Source organism: Lepidochelys kempii, chromosome 1 (genome assembly GCF_965140285.1).
Source record: "Lepidochelys kempii isolate rLepKem1 chromosome 1, rLepKem1.hap1, whole genome shotgun sequence".
Taxonomy (NCBI): domain Eukaryota; kingdom Metazoa; phylum Chordata; order Testudines; family Cheloniidae; genus Lepidochelys; species Lepidochelys kempii.
Genome location: NC_136380.1, coordinates 201,666,475 through 201,689,318, shown reverse-complemented (window position 1 = coordinate 201,689,318; position 22,844 = coordinate 201,666,475). Strand labels below are relative to the sequence as shown.

General features: G+C 41.8%; 1 protein-coding gene across 11 annotated transcripts in view; it reads left to right on the top strand.

Moving 5' to 3' along the window:
* The window catches only part of ZBTB20 (zinc finger and BTB domain containing 20), a 669,002-nt gene that overhangs the window by 596,023 nt on the left and 50,135 nt on the right, over positions 1 to 22,844 (top strand). For 10 of the 11 annotated variants that reach the window (XM_073308823.2, XM_073308794.2, XM_073308802.2 and 7 more), the window contains one exon: positions 14,380 to 14,481. In XM_073308823.2, coding sequence (XP_073164924.1) covers positions 14,417 to 14,481 — 65 coding nt within the window. In that variant the 5' untranslated portion in view covers positions 14,380 to 14,416. Of the gene's footprint in view, positions 1 to 12,044; positions 12,188 to 14,379; positions 14,482 to 22,844 lie in introns of those variants that run through there. The other variant, XM_078848308.1, reaches the window with a different exon arrangement.

The following is a 22,844-nucleotide window of genomic DNA, read 5'->3' as shown; positions in this document are numbered from 1 at the left end:
AATCCTATTTGTATGTATGTATCATTTTTGTATTCGAAGTTATGAATATTGGCTGCATACTTGTTTGGTTCTGAGTAGGTTTTAGTGAAGCAGTTGGTCAGCTTCCTGAGAAAAGACTATTCTCAGTAACTGCCAAATCAAGAAGCCCTTAAGCCAACAATGAATTTGGAGATGCCAGTCCACACCTGGGCTTTGCCAGGAATGTGGCCTGGCTGGTAAGAAACTCAATCGTGCATGGACATGTGACTTGCCCAGGTGACTCCAAAACTCCATTTTGTAGCTGGACTTTGCATAGGAGAGAGGAGGGCTCTCCAGCCACAAGAGAAAGTCTATTTAAGCCCGTGGGAGACCCCTCCATTTGGTCTTCAGCTGGCTAAAGAGAGAGCCTTTCCACGCCCAAAGATACCTGAAAGAAACTGGAACAAAGGACAGTAACTACCGGGGGTGTGAGTGATTGCTGGACCCAGTCTAGAAGGAGATTAGTCTGTAAAAGAAAGCTTTCTGGAATTGGTGAGGTCTTTATCTGTATTCAGTTTTTATTACTCTACTAGACTTAGACTTGCGTGTTTTATTTTATTTTGCTTGGTAATTCACTTTGTTCTGTCTGTTACTACTTGGCACCACTTAAATCCTACACTCTGTATTTAATAAAATCACTTTTTACTTATTAATTAACCCAGAGTATGTATTAATACCGGGGGGGGGGGCGGGAACAGCTGTGCATATCTCTCTGTCAGTGTTAGAGGGTGAACAATTTATGAGTTTACCCTGTATAAGCTTTAAACAGGGTAAAACGGATTTATTTACGGCTTGGTCCCCGTTGGGAGTTGGGCATCTGAATGTTAAAGACAGGCACACTTCTGTAAGCTGTTTTCAGTTAAGCCTACAGATGTTAGGAGACGTGGTTCAGACCTGGGTCGGGGCTTGCAGCAGGCTAGGGGGTCTGGCTCAAGCCAGGCAGGGCACTGAAGTCCTAAGTTGACAGGACAGGAAAGCAGGAGCAGAAGTAGTCTTGGCATATCAGGTGGCAGTCCCAAGGGGGTTTCTGTGATCCAACCCATCACAATGACATAATATCATTTTCTTAAAATATACTATTAAAATCTCCTAGATTGCTTTCCATGGTCACTGTGAGACTCCAGGCCAGTCCTGGAGAGTTGGCAACCCTATACACAGCCCGGTTAAGTTTAAACTGAATGCCCCAGATCTGAACAGCCCTGAACTTTAGGAAAGTCCAGATCCAACTCCACTTCCAAAATTAGTTGCTTGGAGCCATCTTAAATATGTTACAAAATAGCAGTTTGGGATAATCAGGATCTGAGTTTATTTTGGAAGTGCAGAATAAACTAATGTCATATGTCAGGGTGAAAACTTATAACTGCAGAGGTCAGGAGGAGTTTGTTCTCTGTGAGCATCATTATGCAATAAGAATATAAGAACGGTCATACTGGGTCAGCCCAGTGGTCCATCTAGGCCAGTATCCTGTCTTCTGACTGTGGCAAGTGCCAGATGCTACAAAGGGAATGAAGAGAACAGGCCAATCATCAAGTGATCCATCCCCTGTCGCCCATCTCAGCATCAGGCAGTTAGAGGGTTAGGGACACCCAGAGCATGGGGCTGCATCCCTGACCATCTTGGCTTGTCGTCATAAATGAACCTAACCTCCATGAACTTATCTAATTTTTTTTTAATCCAGTTATAGTTTTGGCCTTCACAACATGCCCTGGCTATGAGTTCCACAGGCTGACTGTGCGTTGTGTGAAGTGCTTCCTTTGTTTATTTTAAACCTGCTGCTTTTTAATGTTATCAGGTGGCCCCTAGTTCTTGTGTTACATGAAGGAGTAAATAACACTTCCTTATTCCTTTTATTTACATGATTTATGATTTTATTTACCTCTATCATATTTCTCCTCAGTTGTCTCTTTTCTAAGCTGAACAGTCCCAGTCTTTTTAATCTCTCCTTGTATGGAAGCTGTTTCATACTCTTAATCATTTGTGTTGCCCTTTTCTGTGCTTTATCGAATTCTAGTGTATCTTTTTTGAGATGGGATGACCAGAACTGCACACAGTATTCAAAGTCTGGGCTGTTATTAATAAGCCATTATTGTTGTTATTACTGTGTATTATTTGTATTACTATAGTGCCTAGGAGCCCTACTCATGGACCAGGACCCAGGGTGCTAGGTGCTGTACAAACACAGAACAGAAAGACGGATCCTGCCTCAACGAGCTTACAATCTAAGTGCAGTGTATTATGGCTGCATTTATGACTTCCTTTGAAATATCAGATATTTATCACTACCAGAGGCAGGATACTGGATTTGATGGACCCCATGGTGTGCTCCATTATGGCAAATCAGATGCTAAATTTTGTCCCATTAAGGAAAAGTACAGATGGTACAATATCCTGCAGAACATAAAATGGCAATAAGGTTTTTTTAGTTTTAGTCTGAACGTTTATAATTTCTGTGAGATCTCATTCACACTAGATAATTGTCCACACTGCCTTCCTGAGAGCTACTTTTGAGTTACAATAAGACTTTGAATATCTATCAACCCCTTACTCTGAAGATGTAAAGGTGCTGAACAAACATTAATTAATTTAGTCTCAGAGTACTCTAGGAATAGGGTTTGTCTTAATACCTCGATTTTACATGTGTGGAAACTGAGGCACAGAGCGACTAAGCAGCTTAACCATGTGTCAGAAGCTGGGAAAGAACAGATGTGCCAAATCCCAAATCATGGGTTTTAACAAAAAGACCATCCTACCTAGTTGTAAGTTTAGATTGAAGATTTTTTAATTCTCAAGCTAATGAAATTCACTTCTCATTAAAATCTCAAGGTACAAGGATCTACTCTAAATCTGTCCTGACACACAGCAGGGATCCCTGTGCACCTGATGTAGGCTGAAAGGAGGGTAGGGGAGAGATGACATATCATATAGCTGAATCCATTCTTCAAAGGGCAGATTTAAGTTTCTTATGCCATTTGGAGCTAGATCCAAAACTCAATATATAAGGCTGTGGAAAGACTCTCATTGACTTCAGTGGGCTTTGGATCAGGCTTTTGGTGAGGTTCTCCTGTTCTGCTATTTTATGTGGGTGTGTGGAGGGTTTTGGGTGGTTCAGAAATAAGATTGGTGTTGAAGACTTGTGAATTTCCTGAGTTTCTAGCATTTAGATTTTTAAAGTACCTCTGAAACATGCTATTAATATTATTTCAAAGTGATATATTCTCAGTTTTAATTCACCTCTCCCAGAATTATACAGTAATAAATTATTTCAGAAGTTGCCTGCCTGGGTAGAGTAAAGAAGGACCACAGATCCAGAGACAGTCAGGCTTTCAGATCAGGATCCAACTGTCAACTTTGCAGCTCAAACTCATCTCAAGCTCAGAGGCACTGGCTGGGTTTCTTGTTGCTCCCTCTGGGTGCTCTGTTTTTGCAGGAAGCATTGCACATTCCTGAGGTGTTTAATATATGAGCTGCATTTTAAAACAATAGTCACCAGCTCCTGTAATTCAGAATTTTTAAAAATCACCTTTACTCCCTCCCTGTAGTGAGAGCACTGGGAGTGTGTGTGTATGTCTGGTAGGTAGACAGATTCCCTACCTGGAAATGGCTTGCTATTATTAGACGTTCAGTTACCAGGGGTTATGTAAGACAAGTGAAGCTCTGTTTTTTAACAGAGACATGATTCATGCTACTTGTAGTAACAGTAACCACCTCCAAACGAGACAGAAAGCAGACACAGACAAAAGGCTGGAGAAATCAATGCTGGCTGAGTACAGCTATTCTCCTGCTATCTTCTTCCTCTCAAGCGGAGGACTTGGGTTATCAGGAGAGGAGATTGCTGCTAATTCAGGATCTCTTGAAGTCTCCCAGATTCACTGAGCTGATGCATCTATGTCAGTGGCATTGGCCTGGAGAGGCTGAGTCTGCAGGAGCTTTGGCAATGGACCACAGTCAGCACTCTTTACACCATTCCCAACAGGGTCTCCACTATGCTGTGTGAGGCTGAAGTAGCTGTGACCAGAGCTAGCACTCCTACTCTGTTTTCTCAGTTATTTCTGCTGGGGAAGACTGGAACCAAGACAGCTTCTGGCTTCTCTGTAGTTAACACATCTACATCATTTTTATAGTCATGTGCCGGGAGAGTTAAGACCTGGAGTAGCTTTGAACTTCTGCCAATACTGTTCATTAGAGCAAATTGTGAAATCTGATTGGACTAAAATAGCTGTGAGCCTCCTACAGCCAGCACTTCTGCATCATTCTCTAGAGTGCCTCCTGCTGGGAGAGGCAGGGATCAAAGTAGCTGAGAGCTCCACCACAGCCCCACTCACCTACATCATTCTCTGCAGTGATTTCTGCTGGCACAGGGCAGGTCTGAGCTTCCCTAACAGCCGATCCAGCACCATTCCCCTCAGAACCTCTTGCTGATATGAGAATGGAGTATTTGTGAGCCCGACAAAACCAACACACTTACACCATTTCCTACAATGCCACCTTCCTGGAAAGGAAAAGGATTACAGAAGCTGTTACTCACCCAAAGCCAGGGTTCCTGGGCCACTCCCTGCAGTGCCTGGAAGACTGATGTAAATTTCAGCAAAAACACATCTAAACCATTCTACGTAGTAACTTCTGCTGTCAAAGGAGAAGAAACTAAGGAGTTGGAAATGGTCTTTATAGTACTCAGAAAACAGCACTCCTACATTAGCAGCATTTATCTAACAGTAGAGGCAACTGCCTTCAGTTTTTCTCAAAGCCTTTTGAAATAACCGGAGAAATATCCCTTAATATGCACAGGAGAGAGCTAAATACTGAACTCCAATAAACCCCAAGTGAGTAAGACTGGCAAATACTGGAATAAGAACAATTAAAATAATATGTATTATTATTTTATCCTTACTAATGCCCTATGCCATATGCAACAGGGATCATTTTACCAGCTACTGATATTCAGCAATCATTCTGTGTGAGCCACACTATATACACTTTCAGGAGAGAAGTGAAAAGTAGCACATACAATTCATTACAAATGGGTCTGCACTCAAATTCTGAATCCAACCTTTCCTACCAGACGTACAGTTTTTTGAAAGCCAGATCCTAACATGGCAGCTTTAGCTGTCATCTGTACATTTTAGACATACTTAAGGAATCCTGTGTTGAGACAGGTAATACATTAATTTATTTAAAATATCAAATCATTATAACAAATATACATCTGACCTCAGGACCTATTGCATTCAGTGACTTGATATTTAAAATGATATATTTCACAAGTGTGCATAACCATCAGTTTGGTTAAACAATGGTTTGGAATAAATTCATGTGTTCATCTAAAACTTCTAAACCTAGTGTTTTGTCACTGAAGTGTGAAACATGAAGTCTACGGTGGCTTTCTCCCTGTTTTTCAGGAAGCAATCTCTTTGATCAATCTTCAAACTCCAAGACTGCAGTCAGTTATCACTCAATGGATAATGGAGCCAAAGCTCAGAGTTTCCCTCTCTCACCATGGATCCTGTGTATTTTTCTTTAATCCTTTTCAACATAAATTAAATGAGCATTCAGCTGTGTAATTTGAGTCTGGAATCATCAAGCATACAGGAAGAGCCATATGAACATCTGGAAAAGTATGTTGCTGGTTCTTTTTACCTAGTCTTTTCACTGGGTTTGTTACTGATTTTATAACTGTTGACTTGCAAGAGAATTGGGATGCTGTTGCTGGTAACATCATGTGAAACTTAGCATTTTTAGCATGGTGAGAATCTCAGGAGCTGGGGATGAGACATTCTCAGTGAAGGATGTTTGGTTATGAACTCCTTACCCTACAAGGTTAAGGAGAGCTTATGTCTTGCCTCTCTTAGAGCACAATGCAAAATTCATATTTTCAAATGGGCCTGCTGTGACATTCCCTAGGGTACAATCTGGACTGTCGAATATCTGTGTCCCCTCAATTCTCTAGCCTGGGGTGCCTTTTACACTCTTTTCTGTATAAACAACAACTTCTGGCCAGTTCATACATAGCCCCTAGCATGTAAAATCACTCCCAGCTGAATACATGAATGCTATGGCCAGCCATTCATGAATTACAAACAGGGCAATACCAACAACTCCCTAGTCTCAGCCTTGTTCCCCAGAAATGTGTGTCTTATACTGTCCAGCCTACTACTGAACAATTCAAGCTCATAGAAAGTCCATCATTTCATCAAAGGAAAATGATATATGCCCCAGCCTTGTTATCCCAAATGGAGTTTCCCATGCATGCTAATCCAAACACATTAAGATAAAACAATAATACACATTTATTAACTACAGAAAGATAGATTTTAAGTGATTACAAGTGACGATGTATAAAAGTCAGGATTGGTTACAAAAAGAAAATAAAAGTGTAAAACACAAGCTAATACCTAACTCAACAAGTTAAGTGAACTTAAAAGCAAAACGTTTTGCCTTACCATACACTGTGGTAAATTTCACAGGCTGGGTCTCCTTTCAACCTTGGGCACTTCCCTTAGTTCAGTTCTTTGAGAGTCATTGATGACCTGAGCAGAGATGAAGGAGGAAAGAGGTGAAGAGGAGACCACTCACTCTCTCTCTCTCTCTCTCTCTCTCTCTCTCTCACCACCCACCCCTCTTTGAGGATTACCCCCATCTGGGGTGCAGGCGACAAGTAGTCTCTTGTGGAGGTGGGGGTTGAACCATCCCTGTGAAGAAATGTAAATTTCTTGTTTACACCTTCCTATTGCTGGAGAATGGCTGCTTAAGCATGTAGTAGATCTTTAACACCTGTCTGGGTGTTAGTCTGTCCTTTGTTCCTGAGAAATTGGTTTGGGCCTGCTTTTCTTAAACTTGGAGCATGTTATAGCAATGTTATATTGTAGAAACTTATAACTTTACGTACAATGTTGATACACATTTTTACCAGGACAGTAATGTTCAGCAGATTATGAGTTTTCAAATGATACATCACAAGGCATACTTTGTACAAAATTTATCATAGTCTTGTAAAAATTGTGACCATAATAGTGCAGACCATCACATTCTCATATTAGCTAGCAAGTTTTCTTCTTCCTAAAAGACATCTCTCTCCACAGAAAGTCATCTGCTAAAATCTTGCTAAGGGAGGAAAATAATTCTGCCAAGATGATGCTGAGATATTTTTAATTCTTGCATTTGCCCATTTTAATACATTTTGGTGATTGGTGTGTTAGAAATGGATGAGTAGATGAAAATACATGATGAATCCAAATTTTCATTTGCTTCTTTTTGTTCTCTGCATATCTGTGACAAGTTGATCAGATAAGTCCAAATTCATACCTGGTATAACTCCATTCACATCAGTGGAACTACACCGGGGAGGATTGTGACCTATATTGCATAGTTACTGCATGTACTTACAGCATCTTTATTGTAAGGTGAACCTCAGGAATGGATCAGTTAGCAGCCAGTTTCTTTTCATTAGCCAGAAAGGGATGAATCCAGCCTGCTGTTTGCAAATAACTATGAAAGAGTGAGAACCAAGGATCTTGTGGCCACCAAAAAGGACCAAACTGTACTACATTAAGTGTTGTACACTTCTGACCATTCTCTCCAGGATAGTTACCAGGAGTTATATTATACAGTCAATGTACATAGACAGGTGAGAATCAATTGTCAGTTTGCAACCCTCTTATCTATGAGAAATGGAGATCTTTTCCTCTTTCAGGAATTCTTCCATTTATTGACACCTGTGGAGCTAAGAGCCTGTTGTTTTGGAGAGGTGCTGAAAAGTTTGCAAGCATAGCAATAAACTGAACCAGTTTGTGAAGAATAGATGAGCCATTCTCTCTGATACTCGCATTGTTTTTGTTCTGCCTCAAAAATAATGTCCTTTGAGGCTTCGTTTGACATCTCCATGATGTTGAACAGATTTGGAGAAATCACCAATATTTTGACAGGGTTCCTTGGCAATGAAATGTTCATGAAGCTCATCTGTCATAACTAGCCAAAGCAGTGGAGGGGATGGATACATTACTGTTACAATGTTAATTCCTAGTCATTTTCTTGGTCCCTAGTGGGTGCAGTGATGGCAACTCATATTTCAGTGCAGGGGCGTTGGCGATGATAATGGTTTCTGGGAGTGGATTCACCTTTATTCGACTGCAATTGCAAGACAGTGTCATTCTGTCCAAATGTTTTTCTTGGTGACTAAGCAGCTGCGCTCTTGCTGCATTGGCCATCTTCAATGACTGCTGCTGCTTGTGGCTTCAAAAAATTTCTGAAGGGAAGCTTTTTTTCTTCTTTAATTCTTCCTCTATCTATGACCTTGTTCTCCTTTTTTGAACTCCTAACTCATACATCTGACTCATTGTAAGTACAAGGCTGTGTCTTAGTGTTGTACTCTTGGCACATACATTTATGAGCCTGTTTCCGAGCTCACACTGGTTTTAGTCGTAGAAGTAGTATGGTATATATTTTCGGACAGCACGCAGAGTCCCTAGTCAGGATTGGGGCTCCACTGTGAGGAGTGCTGTACTAATGCAGGTATGAAACAGGCCCTACCCCAGAGGCCTAACACCAGTGTCACTCCATTCACCACAGGAGAGTTCTTCTTTATTTCCATCTGCGCAAGCGAAACCAGAATCAGGCCTCAAATATTTGTCTCCCTTACTCATGTCTGACTTCTATAGGGTGATAGGAAATGTTTACACACTTTGTAATTTTGTGAGGCAGTCAAATACAATAATGATGGACACTTTATATGAATGTAAATAGACTGAATTGGATGTGATATAATGTATTTTCAAAATTTGAATAAGATATTTTAAAAATGTAGTAAAGGAAAATATGTACATTATATATTAGACATACCAGGTTTATGTGAGTGAGATAGTTTTTCTTTTCTATGCCTGTGCATAAATCTGGGCTTGATGAGATCTTTCTTAACAGCAAATAGCCAGGTCTTCTGTTTTATATCTTAAATGAAAGTCAACTTTTCCAGTGGCTGCTAGCACAGTGTTGGGCCATTGGTGTTTGAGCTGACACAATGAAGAGCAGCACATTGTGGCAGGAGGGATCATTTATACTCTGTGGGATTTTGGCAGGAAGGGGCTTGTTCTTTAGACAGGGGAGACTTTGAACTGGGAACTGTCATTGCAAAGGGAAAAGGAATATCAGATACTGACCGTGAACACTACTTAAGAGTCAATCCAATCAGTGACGCAGGAGCACAAAAATTCACAAGAGCCCCTTGATAAATCCTCCTCTCTGGCCTGCTAGTTCTTCAGGAACTGACAATTCAGTGTATTATGATGGGATCAGGACTTTTTTTAAAAATATACCAAATTCCAGCTTAAGCAAAGAATTGCTGCTTAAGCATGGTGAAATGTTACACTGTCAGATAAAAAAGTGGGGGGAGGGGGTGGCGGCTAGGGAAAGAGATAAATACATACAGATAAGTAATAGAGATTTTGTATGACAAATACTGGGAACATGATGCAGCCTTTACTATAAACATGAATTGCTGTTCCAGATTTTGATAGGAACCCTTGGGATTCGAAGGAAAGTATTTCTCTCCCGTACTTTTTACAAAGATATATTTATGAGAAACTGGCCTTTACCAGACTAAAGCAGCATCCCAGTACATCTCATTTAAATGGTTTACCTACAAATATCCAATCCATGGAGGAATGATTGTCTGAGTTTCAGGACCACATGTCTGAAATGGATACACAATGCTCCTAGCAGGGCAGGGGAAAGGCAAGTTTCCCTTCCTTGGTGGTATTTATTAAAGCTCTATCTGCTATGAACAAACCACAGTCTGGTCTTCTTACAGGGGGCTCTGTGCTCCTGAGATTTCATGTTTTCTGAGGTTCAAGTTCTGCCCTCTGTTGTACAGGTGCACTGTGTGCAGTAGTACACACACACACGCAGAGAATTCTGTCTTCCTCTCCCTCCTTGGTGCAAAGCAGCACAGCTGGTTATCTACTGACTGCTCGGAGGAGGGCCCAACTTCTACACTGATGTCCGCAGTACATATTTGTCAGGGTGCATATCGTACCGCTCCAAAGGATCAGTATCATTCCTACTCTAGAGGACCTAGAATCATTCATTTGTGCCACTAGACAGCTCTTGAACCTGATATGCTGGATAGCGCCGTCTCCTTGCAGTTGCTTGAAGAATTTCAGCCAAATATGTTTCTGGTTGTCTCCAGTTCCAGAAAGTAATAATGACAAAGACCAAAACTATACTTGGCCTGGACAACCCAGATTTAAAATATCTCTCTGATCAGGAAAGTGGCTGTAAAAATAGTCCCTTCTTATTCAAGAGATCTGCCCTATGTGTGTTCAGAGTCAGATCTGCTCCTTTTAATGACATAAGCAAGTTCTTACCACCATTTAGTCCTGCAGAATCAATACCACATGAGGACAGCAAGTGGAATTATTTGCTGCCTCACACATCATCAACAAACTAGTTCGCTGGTTATGATATAAGAGGCAAAAGAAACAAAGATTTTCAGATCCCAGTGCAGGTTTGCAGCACTGTCAATCTCAAAAATCAGCTTTTGACTACAAAATTGAACCCATTTGACCATGTATCACTGAGAGAGAATTACCCCAGATCCGGATATCAGATACTGAATCCCTGCACAGAAATGCATAGCTGTTTTGCTGACTGACCATGGCATCTAGATCATGTGAGTCTTTTTATCTCCAAACAGGGAGTAGAAAAGGAGTTGTCGGGTGCCTGAGGCAAAAGGAACTAGAGTTAGGGACAGAGACAGAGGGGCCCTGCAAGAAACAACCCCTGGAAACAGCCAAGATCAGGTCCAAGAACTGGCAGGAAGCTTTTGTTTGCTATTATTTAAGTTAACAAGAAAGGAAACCACAAGAAAGTGGATAAGTCTAGATTATTTTGCTTGTGTGTACTGTGTTAGGAGCAGAGTAGGAACACCACCTGTTTATGTGAAATTTAAATAATAGGCTTTGACAGACCATTTCTGATCGATGGTGCTGATTAATGAACAGTCCAGGTAAGGTAGCAAACAAATAAAGATGGTTGAAGACACAAATTACAGAAAGGGAAAGAGCAGGATCAGAGCATCAGGATGTGGAGTTATGGTAAAGGAGCCCATTAATCATCAGCACTATTATAAAGGACCACATTTTGTGCTGACTTTATGTCCCTTGCAACTCTACTGAAGCCAACACAGAAATTGACCTAAAGTGCACCTCTTAAATTACAATCTGAAGTACCTCACTGCTGTCATGAATGGACCTTCTTTAATACAAATAATGAAATGATTAATGTGTTGTCCTCCCTCTAAAATACTAAATAAGATTTGGGTGGGTTGGAATACATGTAAATATGTATAAATATATATAAAATACCCAAGTTAGTAACATTAATGGAAAGTTTTTAACTAATTCTTTGTACTTCCATAGTGCATTCATGGAAGAAACTCAGTGTCTTCAAAATCTTAATTAAGCTTCGTAGCACCCCTCTGGAGTAGATGTTAATATTCTTCTTTTATAGCAGAAGGAACCAAGGTACAGTGGGGCTATGTGACTTTCCAAAACTCACACAGTGAGTCAGTGGCAGAATCACAGAGAGAACGTAGGAATCCTGACACCCAGTCCCCTGCTTCCTTACTGTTATTTGTGAAAGATGTTTTATGCTCCAAAATCCATGTCATCTGTTGGCCTTCCCATCTGGCTCAAGACCCGTTTCCTAAAGTGTTTCTGGATGCTGCTTTCCCTGCTGTGTCTGTCTGTCCGTCTGTCCCCCCCAGTCCCGTCCCCCCGCCCCCAGGTCTGATCAACCTTCAGTTTCATTGATTTTGTATTTTAAATAAAATCAGTTGTGTCATGTATCCCACTACAGCATTTTTTAATATTAAATCCTTAATATTTAATCATTACTAGTCTGATGCGATTAATGCATATTATTGAACGAAAACAGCCAAGCTGTTCAGGCCATGCAAGAAGCTCTCAAGAAAGGAACTATGAAGCTGGCTAAGTGTTCTGAGACTTACAATTTTCTTCATACTCTTCACCCAGAGTGGATTTTTCAAAAGTACCTAAGGGAGCAAGGCTCCTAAATCCAGTTGACTGTCAATGGGAGTTCAATACCTGATGACCATATGTGATTGTGAACAGCCCATCCCCAACATCCTTTCTTCCTGCCATGCTTGGTTATGAACCACAGGGTGAGTGCTGGCCATGCCACAACCAAGGATCTATTAGATTAGAGTCCTAAACACCAGAGGCGCAACAAATGACACAGAAAAAAAGAGATGTAACAAAATACATCTGGCTAACTCTGTCACCCCTTAGACTTGACTTGTGTGAAATTTCTAGACAATAGACATGTTGTCTGGCTGAAGAAGGACTGGGGGCCTGAAAATCTACTGTGGGAGTTAAACATGCAGATAAACTGTATGATTGGATCCTCTGTAAGGACTTCAGGATTTTGACTCTAAAAAGGTGGGGTGAGGGGCAGAATAAAAGACAGAATGACATGGATGAAATGTACATAGAAAGCAAGGTTGAAATTAATAGAAGGGGAGATGAAGGGTGTGTGGAAAACAAGGTAAGCAGGGAGAAGAATTGAAAGGAAATCTTATGCTGAATGTAAATATAAATGAAATCTAATGAAATCTAAATGAATGAAATCTAAAACCATGCACATATTGGGCATCATTACACCCTTGACATTCAACCCTTGATGTTTGTCACTGTGGTTTGTGAAGCTTTCAAGCAAATCAGGAACTGACTTACGGTTCCACTCCAAACATAGGTTAAACTCAGTGGTTCTGAATAAGTTTTGTATTGAGCTTTCAGATTCGTTTAAATATGAAATTCAAAACAAACTTTAGGGAGGGGTGTGTGCCTACAAAAACTGGAACCTCAGAGAAAATGTGTGCTTGAGCCCCTGTGAAGTGTAACTGCCAAGTGGTGCATCGTCTGTCTATACAGATCCAGCTTGCCATTAGCCGTCATTATTACAAAAGGTGTACATTAAACTGATCCTGAAAGTATGCTTTGTGAAATGCAGTATTACAGTGTCATCTAAAATGCACTGAGAGAATACTTAATTGTATTGGTAGGCACTCATTCCAATGTGTCTGCTCTATTAATTAGTGGTTTTGAATATTATTGTGATGAGTTTCCTAGCATACATTCAGAGTAATGCTCAGTAATGTTAATTACCTGTGAAATAACAGTGACACTTTGTAACATTTTTGTTCACCTGTGGGTTTGTTTGATTTTGCTGATAAAGCAAATATTCGTTTTTCTTCACTGATCCTACTGAAAATCCTGTATTCATGCAAGTAGCACCATTGTGGGCAGGATTGGAGACACTGATGTCCATGGAGCTACTTGCATGAGTAAAGTGAGCAGGATTTAGCTTGTCATCTGGATGTTGGTTTAAGATACACTTCCATCCTCCACAGTCAACTACCAAAGGATTATAATAGTTAGAGAAAGAGAAGCCCTATTAGTCTAGTCATGGATTCAATCACAAAAGATTTCAAAAATCCCCATATTTCGTAGAGTTCCGATCCAGAGATTTGGTCAAGCCAGTTATAAAAGCAGGAACCATTGCAAAAGTCAAGTCTGGATACTGAATTCCCCCTTCTATCAAATATCAAGGATGCTCGGTTCTGAAGGGTTTTTTGGGGGCCCATTCTGTATTAGCTCATTGAGTTTACCTCCTCCTCAGGGCAGCATATGGCCTCCAGAGAAGACATTTAAGATATAAAACTGCTACTAAGGTTTGATGTTAGCTGAAAGACTGAGAATAAATTATCTCCCTGGTTGGTTTTTGTCACTAAAGTAGCACCCACTGGTGTCCAAATGAGGAAGTAGGTGGAGTTTCTGCCTTTGGACTGATACACTTTTATTTTAGCCACTGTTTCTGTGATACAAAGAAAGCAGGAGGAGAAAGGCAGGTCCTTTTCCTTCCTTCATCTGTATTTTAGCTTAGAGGCAGCTCTTTCTGTCTTCTCCTCTGAGCAGGGTTAGATCACATGATGGGAAAAATTCTGGTGCCCCTTCTACATTAGGGCTCCTGCTGTTGCTCAGTGCAGCTGCAGTCATAGCAGGCAACCTGCAAGACCAGGAAGGAATTCTATTGTGTGGCAGTTTGCTGCTTGATTTCCCCTATCTTACCTACCCAAAATAGTTTGGATGGTTAGGCCATGGAGATGAGGGACCGGAATCTATCCTCATTTATAGCTGGGGTTTCCCAGATGTAACAGAGGACAGAATTTTGCCCTGCTAGGCCTCACTCTGCCATATAGATGTGGAGAATACTGATTAACCTTGCAGCAAATTCTCTCACTCTTGATAAATTATTAACAATTCCCCCATCTCCTTTCCTTTTGTTTCTTTCCAGTACAGACACAGCCTCTCTCTTTCCCCTGCCCCAATGAATGTCTGCACTAGGGCCAAGGCTTGGAGTGATTTACCTGAAGAGTAACACCATTTGGAAACCACTGTAAGTAAATTTTATGTCCTACAAAAGATTTCTTGTTTCAGCAAAAAGGAAACAAAAACAAAAAAACACCCGAAAACCTTCAACACCTGGCCATTGCTGGTTAACACAAACTAAATTTTACATTACACATTTACCTGGGAAGTAAGTGGGGTGAAAAACAAACCAGTAAAAAAGTTGGTAAGTATTGGCCTGGTGTTGTAGTTCAGCAGTGGTTTGACCTCTTTGCATCTTCTAGCTGTGCCCTGCTCTGGTAGGAGTCCCCTGCCTATTACTCAAGTTTAATGTGGTGTCTTCATGTCTCTCAGTGGTGTTTTGCCCTGTTTTTTTATTAGATTTCTTTGTCTTTTGTAGAGTTACTAGTCTGGTGCAATCATATTATTTCTTGTTGCAGTTCCGTGCAGTGCAGTTTGGTTTCCCTGCAGCTCGTTATAGTTTTGAGTTGCTCTTGTCAAGTCTCAATGATTCTTGTAGTTCTGTATAATTCAGGCTGGGTCTCGGTGTGCGTCACTGGAGTTTTGCAGAAGCTTGGTTGGACTCTGTGCTTCTCAGTGAAGCTTCCTGATGTTCTCAGTGGGTTTTCTGTCTCTTGTAGTTTCACAGTGTTCTGAAATGAACTCTTACCTGCTGCCCTGGAGGGCATAATCTTATAGTTTTAACCAGTAATGGACAGATCTCTGTTCCTCTTACTATAGGGTTTTTTTTGTTTTTTGTTTTTACTGCTCTAGTGAAATTGACTTGATTCTCACTTGTAGCTTCCTGCTTCAATGCTCAGGCTTTTTGTGCCTCACACTATAGTTTTATCCTGCTCGGGCTGGATCCCCGTGCCATTCTGATCAAGTCTCCCTACCTCCCATCCCAGTTTTGTGTTCTGTTCAGATTTTTCTGTCTCTTGTAACTTTTTGTGGTGCTGCTTTCAGAATTCTGTGTATCTTTCCATCTTAGTTTTGTAGTCAGGTATCTGGTCAGACTTCTGTGCTCCTCTCAGGGTGGGTTGGTTGGTTTGTTTTTAACTGAACATACTCATCTCTCTGTCTTGCATAGTCAGTTTCTAACCACACATCACATATTGTCAATGTCACATCTGAGAGAGGGTCAGGACTCACAGTGAGAAGCACTGATATCAGGAGTGGCATGAGTATCATACATGCAGGCGGGAGATGAATGTGTAGTGAAACACTCAAAAAATATTGCTTAAAAATTCTGATGAATAGCTTGCTCTCTCCTATGTTTTTAAAACCGGAAAAGCCAGATGTCTCGATCTTTATATATATATATACTGTGTGCACTAACTATGTTAATGCCAAATTATGACTCAAAAAGCCAGTGGAATGCTTGCTTGGGTACTACAGATGCTCCTCATCAGGGGACAGTGGCTGGAGGGAGACATTATGCCTCTGTTAGGTGTAATACTTGGAGTGTGGAGGGTGGAAACTCAGTCAGTAGCAGTCTTTGTTACATCATTAGCAATCCCCTGGCATTGTCCTCCAAGCACTAGCTGATATTCCAGGGAGCAGGGCTTAACCATGACCCAGCCCATCCAGACACACTCCTTCGGGTGTGTAGTGCTGCTAGCAATGCTAACATATCCTTGACTATGCAGAGGGTCACCTGGGGTCATGTGCCCCCCCTCAGATTTCTGCTAGGGTTTATTTGCCCTGCCCTGAACCCTGCTGCGTACCACCAGAACCTTTAAATTGTGCCCTTCCCCCCTCCCCCCGCCCCCCACTATCAACAGTTATGTGGCATCTCTGCTTGATCCCTTGTGCTCAGGGAGTGCAAATGGCCTTATTATGACTGCCTCCTTTACAGATGCACTAGGGAAGGCAGGGCTCATTCTAACCTTTTTGTCACCTCCCTTTCCCAGTGCATTCACACAGGAGCAATCATAATTTGACCATTAAATAATAATTCATCTTTGTAGTTATCACTGAAAAGCTTTACTCTAGAGAATGTGAAAGGCACCTGCTCTGTATTTTCTCTGCTGCCATAGCACCCCAGCCCTGCCCACAAATAAGTCCCTTTTCTAGAGGCTGGAGAGTTCAGCCTCCACCTTTACCAACTCACCACCTCCCCATGCTAACAGATGCTGATCTGAAGGGCCTGAGGCATCTTGGTTACCTTTGGGCTCACCTATACCTTGCTCAGTTCAGCTCTTTGGTAGTGGGTTGTGCTCTGTGATGGGGCTCAAAGAAGTAACTAGTAGAAACTCATAAGAAACCACTCAGCTGCCCTGTCTCACACACTAATCCCAGATCACGCTGGACTGAAGAGTAACCAGGAGAAATTGAATCTTTTCAATAACCTGCATCAGTTGAAATGGGTTTGATATGCTTCTAAAGTGGAGAACCTCAGACACAGAGCATTTGGGTCCATTTCAAGAACTGGGACTCGGGCCGATGTCTGTTTCAAAGGGTCTCAAACGTTCGCTAGCTGACATGTGGGAAATGCTAGCAGCTGAGCAAACTAAATTGCCTGTGTGTGAGGGAGACCAGACTGAGAGGTTTGCTTGTTGTGACATGTTAATACATCTGGGGGAAATTAATCCCAAACACAGATAATTGTTGTGAGGGAGAAACCTGGGGAGACGTAATGTTTGAAAGAGACTGAGGAGGATTGCTGGACAGCAAATTGCGTGTGAGTTTGCAATGCAATATGGTAGCAAGAAAACTAAGTGCAATTTTGAGTTTGAGAGGCATCCTGACACAAGGAAATAGTTCTCCCTACCTATATAGCTCTGAGTCTACCACACCCAATCAGTTCTGATCCGTTCTGCCTTTAAAATAGACAGACACAAAAAATTACGCTACTCTACATTCAGTACCTAAAATCATGTTGTAGCTGCATTATTGTGAGATGTCAGGTTTCTAGACCTTTATGACAGAACACTGCAGTACTTATATACATAAAAGGGGGGATACTTCGTTACCAAAAAGATATTGGCACTTTGGCAGGATCAGAGGTTGGAGGGACTGATTTATAAGAAAAGTTTGAAAGACTTACTAAATAAGTGCAGTTTGGTTAAGTGATGATTAATGCATGGTGGGGACTTGATAACAGTCTATGGATATTTGAAGATTATACAGCCAAGAAAGAAGGGGAAATATTTTAAGTGGTGAATATCATGAAACACTTCCCAAAAGATGTATCTGGCTGTGGAAGAGTCTTCCAAAGGAATTGTGTAGAAGCCTCATTACAAGGGCCATTTAAAACTAGTCTGGATGACACCATACTAAATGAACTCTAAGGAACAATCCTGCACTGACTAGTTGAGTAAGATAAATAAGTCTTCGCCATGTCTAACTTCTATGATTCTATACATCGGGGCTATCTACCATAGTGTCCTTCCCCCAGTGTGTTGGCCCTGTTTTCCTTTATAATGAGGATAAAGATGATGATGGTGCCTTGAGTGTTTTCAGACTCAGCTTCAATGTCTGGAAGAGCTAATACAATAAACCACAACCACATACAGAGAAAGAGCGTGGTCCTCCCTGGGGATCAGACCTGGTACCACCCGCACCTGGGGCCTGATTCATAGCCTTATGAAACTGAGTAACTCTGTTAGCTGGCAGTAAATAGGCTGTTTGTTACTAGAAGGCAACATGATCACATGTATTGAAGTAGTGCATTACACTGACACCCACAGGTGAAATTGTTATGTGGTACTGCTAAGTACTGTAGCCAGCTCAGAGGAAGAATCTGGGAAGATGTACAAACTGCAATGACGTTGGAATACTCTACGGTCACTTAGAGAAGCTGCCCCTCCCACCAAACCCAAACCACAGCCATTGTTGCCTCCTTCTCCCATTTGTTTATGCACCAGCCAAATCCAGCTCTTCCATTCCTTTTGACACAGCCAACCAGCGGTCACATTCTGAAACTTCTGACTGAAGTGAGACAGTGCTCCAATTTACCTCCTGGAATAAGGAGATAAGAACACGTTGTGTAATAAACGGTTTGGGATTTGCTGCCTGTCCATAGCACTGACTATAGGAGTCTAAGCTTGGGGATTGGAGAAATGGGGAGGGGACCATTCATAAGGCCTCAGTGCCTGGGCTCCTACATAGGTAATTTCTGATCAAAGTGAGTGCCAAGCCTTGTTTCTAATACGTTTTCTCTAAATTCTAAGTTGGCTTTGATGTTTCCCTAACTTGAGCTTCCCTCCTCCTGCTGGTTCCCTCTCATGTGTTTAAGTTACTTAGATACAGGGAAAGCTCTCTGATCAGTAAGAAAGGAGAGGAGTAATGCTGTGAACACTTATTTCCCTGGTGCCAGACAGCATCATTGCCTCCTTTCCCTTTCCACTGAGTACATGTAGTAGGGCCACAGCATTCTGATTTGGAATAGTTTCTGTTGTGAGGGCCTCCTGATAATATACTGTCTCCCTTGAGAGCAATGGTAGCAAATAAACCCATTCAGAGAGGAAAGAGATTGGAGATGGGGGTAGAGGATGCTATCCATAGTGTCACTGGGGCCACAGCCTATAGTGGACCACATCCACCCTGACTAAATTGGCCTTCAACATTGGTTCTCCACTTGTAAGGTAATTCCCTTCTTTTCATGTGCCGATATATATTTATGCCTGTATCTGTAATTTTCACTCCATGCATCTTAAGAAGTGGGTTTTTTACCCACAAAAGCTTGTCCCAAATGTATCTATTAGTCTTTAAGGTGCCACCGAACTCCTCTTTGTTTTTTTAGCCTATAGTTAAAACATTTTCTGGTCTGCCTCTGTACTTGATTCTGAGTGCTTGTGATGCAAGAGAAGTAGAAATTATTTAGCAACATGGCACTCAGGCTATTTCTTCACTGCAGAATTAACTCAAGTTATCGACACTTGAGTGAACTCCTCTCAAGTTAGCCTAGTCTGAGGGAGAGCAGCCACACTGCAAGCTAATACTTGAGCTGCACAGAGTGGTTGGATTAGCAACACACTAGTGTGCACTAGTGTTAGCAGCTGACAAATTGTGCTAATATGAGCTGTCACCTGTACTCTATGATGGGTCAACCAACTCAAGTTAAAAGCATCAACACACTCGAGCGCAGGCTTTGTGGGTGAGGATGGGACATAAGTTAGGGGCAACACTTGAGTTGTAACTCGGATTAACTGAGGTGACGACAAACACTTAGTTGTTGTAAATCTGTTACCACGGATGTTTATTACCACGGATGTTTATTACTACACCATATGTACAGCCACTCCAACTACCTTGGCCCCCCAGATCCACTACTGGCTGAATAAGAACTGGCATTGCCTGAAAGCTTCACAACTAACAGTGCTATGAAAGAGACTTGTGTGTGTATGTACATGTGCAGAGGGAGGAAGGTACCGGGAATGAGCGGAAGGGGGGATATTTCTCTACAGGCCCTAGGAAATGTGACAAGAGTTAGCCTGTGAGGATGTTTGAAGTGCTCTCATGGACAAAAGGTATACTTTCCTTACTCAAGTTTCTAAAATAAATTGCCATGTGGCAATAGACTGTGTGACCAGAAGTAGATTTTAGCAGCAGAATTGGTATCCAGATTTCAAGCATGCTGGAATTTTGAGGGCTGAGATGCTGAGACGCTCAATTTATTTTTCAGACCTTTCTCTATGAAGTATACTTAAAATATTTCAAAACTGTCTGATTTTCATGCAGTTTACAGTGATGCAGTTCTTGCCTCAGTTAGTCAAGTAACTCTGTTAGCTTCAGTTGAGTTACAAATTTGGAATAACTCAACTGAAGCTAATAGAGTTACTTCAGATTTACTCTGGTGTCGGTGAGATCAGAATTTTCAACATATTTGTAATATATGTTGTTCCCTACCATATAGTGTATGGCACAGAGTATTCGCCACTGCGCTAAGCCTCTGATTTTGGGAAGGGTGGCTCCCCCAACATAAAATACACTAAAGCTGCCAGCACCACTGGGGTTAACAACAAATCTAACTCAGCCTCGATTCACCTAAAACTCCCGTCTAAAACCCTGGAGCAGCCTCTTTGGAAACAGAAACATGAGCAGTGGGAAAGCCTCTGAAGGGTGGCTCCCCCAACATAAAATACACTAAAGCTGCCAGCACCACTGGGGTTAACAACAAATCTAACTCAGCCTCGATTCACCTAAAACTCCCGTCTAAAACCCTGGAGCAGCCTCTTTGGAAACAGAAACATGAGCAGTGGGAAAGCCTCTGAAGGGTGGCTCCCCCAACATAAAATACACTAAAGCTGCCAGCACCACTGGGGTTAACAACAAATCTAACTCAGCCTCGATTCACCTAAAACTCCCGTCTAAAACCCTGGAGCAGCCTCTTTGGAAACAGAAACATGAGCAGTGGGAAAACCAAAAAGTTTTTGTGCTTTTCATCCAATTTGGGAGGTCCAAGCAGAACTGACCAGCACAAGACAGGTGCCTGCAGCCATGTAGTTTTGTCCACTGAACGCAGTCACTAGGGCATGAGGAAACCCGGGGTGCTTGGCCTGGATTCTCCATGCCTCTGTGTGTGTATACTCACCCAGTTTTGCTTTGTGTTTGTTTATGCAGTCTGCCTTTTCTTTATTTCTTTTTCTTTTTCACATTTTCCTTCCTTTTTTCTATTGTTTTACTTTGGGTTTGGGTGCTCGGTTGGGTTTTATTGGTGGGGGGGGAGGGCTGAGGGCGGGCCTGTTTAACTTTTTTCACTTGAGCTTTCATTTTCCAGCTGAGGAGACACTTCATTGGAGTGTGTAATTTTAACACTTACGGCAAAGAATTTTAAAAAAAAGAAAAAGAAAAAGCAGCAGCTTGGCAGACTAACCTCTGGCATGGTGACCAGGAGGAAGATTCTAGGGAGGTTTTGTCTCACTGCAATGTAGCCTGGAGCCAGATGGTGCTTTGCTGCCCTCTGAAGGTGACCAGCTAGAACTGGCAGCCACCAAGGTTTGACAAGAGCTTCCACATGCTATGCCCTCAGATATGCCAGGCTTATATAATTCTTTTATGTAACCGGAGACAATGTTCTCGATTAATGGCAAAGTGGCTTTGCTCTCTGTTGCGTGATAGATGCTCTTTCTTTCTTGTGTGTGTCTCTTTCTCTCTCTTCGCCCCCCCCCCCCCCCTTTCTGGTGCTTGGACCCTAGAACAGGTTTTGTAAAATCTGTTAAATAAAAAGATAGGCAAGAGGCAGGACTATTTCTCAAAGGTATGATTTTGCTGTCTTTATGAGCCTGTATCTTTGCAAGACACATTGAGTGGGGATTTTGGTGGTGGAGACTATAGGAGAAATCTGGTTGTTTTGTTTATTTACATTTACCAGGGCAATAGGCACTTCAGAAGGGGCTGCTGACATAGCAACCATTCCAGTCGTTTAAGGAATTACGGTGATGGATGGTCCGGTGCTCTGTAGAATGGTGCTGTGATGTGGGGAAACTGGGTAAAACAACAGGAGAACCTTCAGTGCTTCTGTAACACAAATGAAGATCTCCCTGGGTGAAAAATAATGCATAGCTGTTGTTATAGAGAAAACATTTTATTCCTCAACAGTTATTTGTGTTTTAAGTGGGCATCATTCTAGGCCAAATAAGAGCTTTTGAAATCAGGTTTCATTAGGTTGTACCTATGAACAGCAGTATGTGACACATCCTGCCATCAAGGCAGGTAGTACCTGAATTGCTATGTTTACCCCCCATAACCTTCTGCTCACTTCCATGAGCACTGCACCTGCCTGGATCCAGACATACAGTAGGACAGCCAGTCTGCTGGCCAAAAGTTACAAGTCATTGCTTCTCCAGGACAGTGATTTTGCAAATTAAACACTGCAATTAGAGCTCCAGCTGTAACTTACTTCTCTAAAGAAGGAGGTAGCATTTTCTAGGATTTAAAGCACAGAGATCTGGGCTTTTTTCCTTTCTGTGACAGACTTGCTGTATGCCCTTGGGCAAGTCACTTTCCCTCTTCATGCCTTAGTTTTCCCACCTGTAAAATGAGGATAATAATGCTTACCCACCGCACGTGGGATTTTTGAGGCTTCATTCTGGATGTTTCCAAAGTGCTTTGAGGTCCTGGATGGAGTGCACTAAGGAAGTAAAAATATTAGACTTAGCAATTAAGGGCTTTCTTCTTTTAAGGGAGGTAGAGGAAGTCAACATGCAGTGTGGCTATTGCTGGTTGTGTAAGGTTCCAAATCTTATTGCTTCACCTGCATAGATGACCTCTGCCTCTCTAAATTACCCCCTTTCACCATCCTTGCCCCCTGCACCCATAATCTTCTTCACAAAGAGCCAGCTTAACTTTCACACTTCTTGAACTGGAAACAACAGTGTTTATTTGTTTTCCAGATACATTTGCTATATATTTCTGTATAACTTTAAATTCAGAGTGATACAGCGTTGATCAATATTTGTCACATGG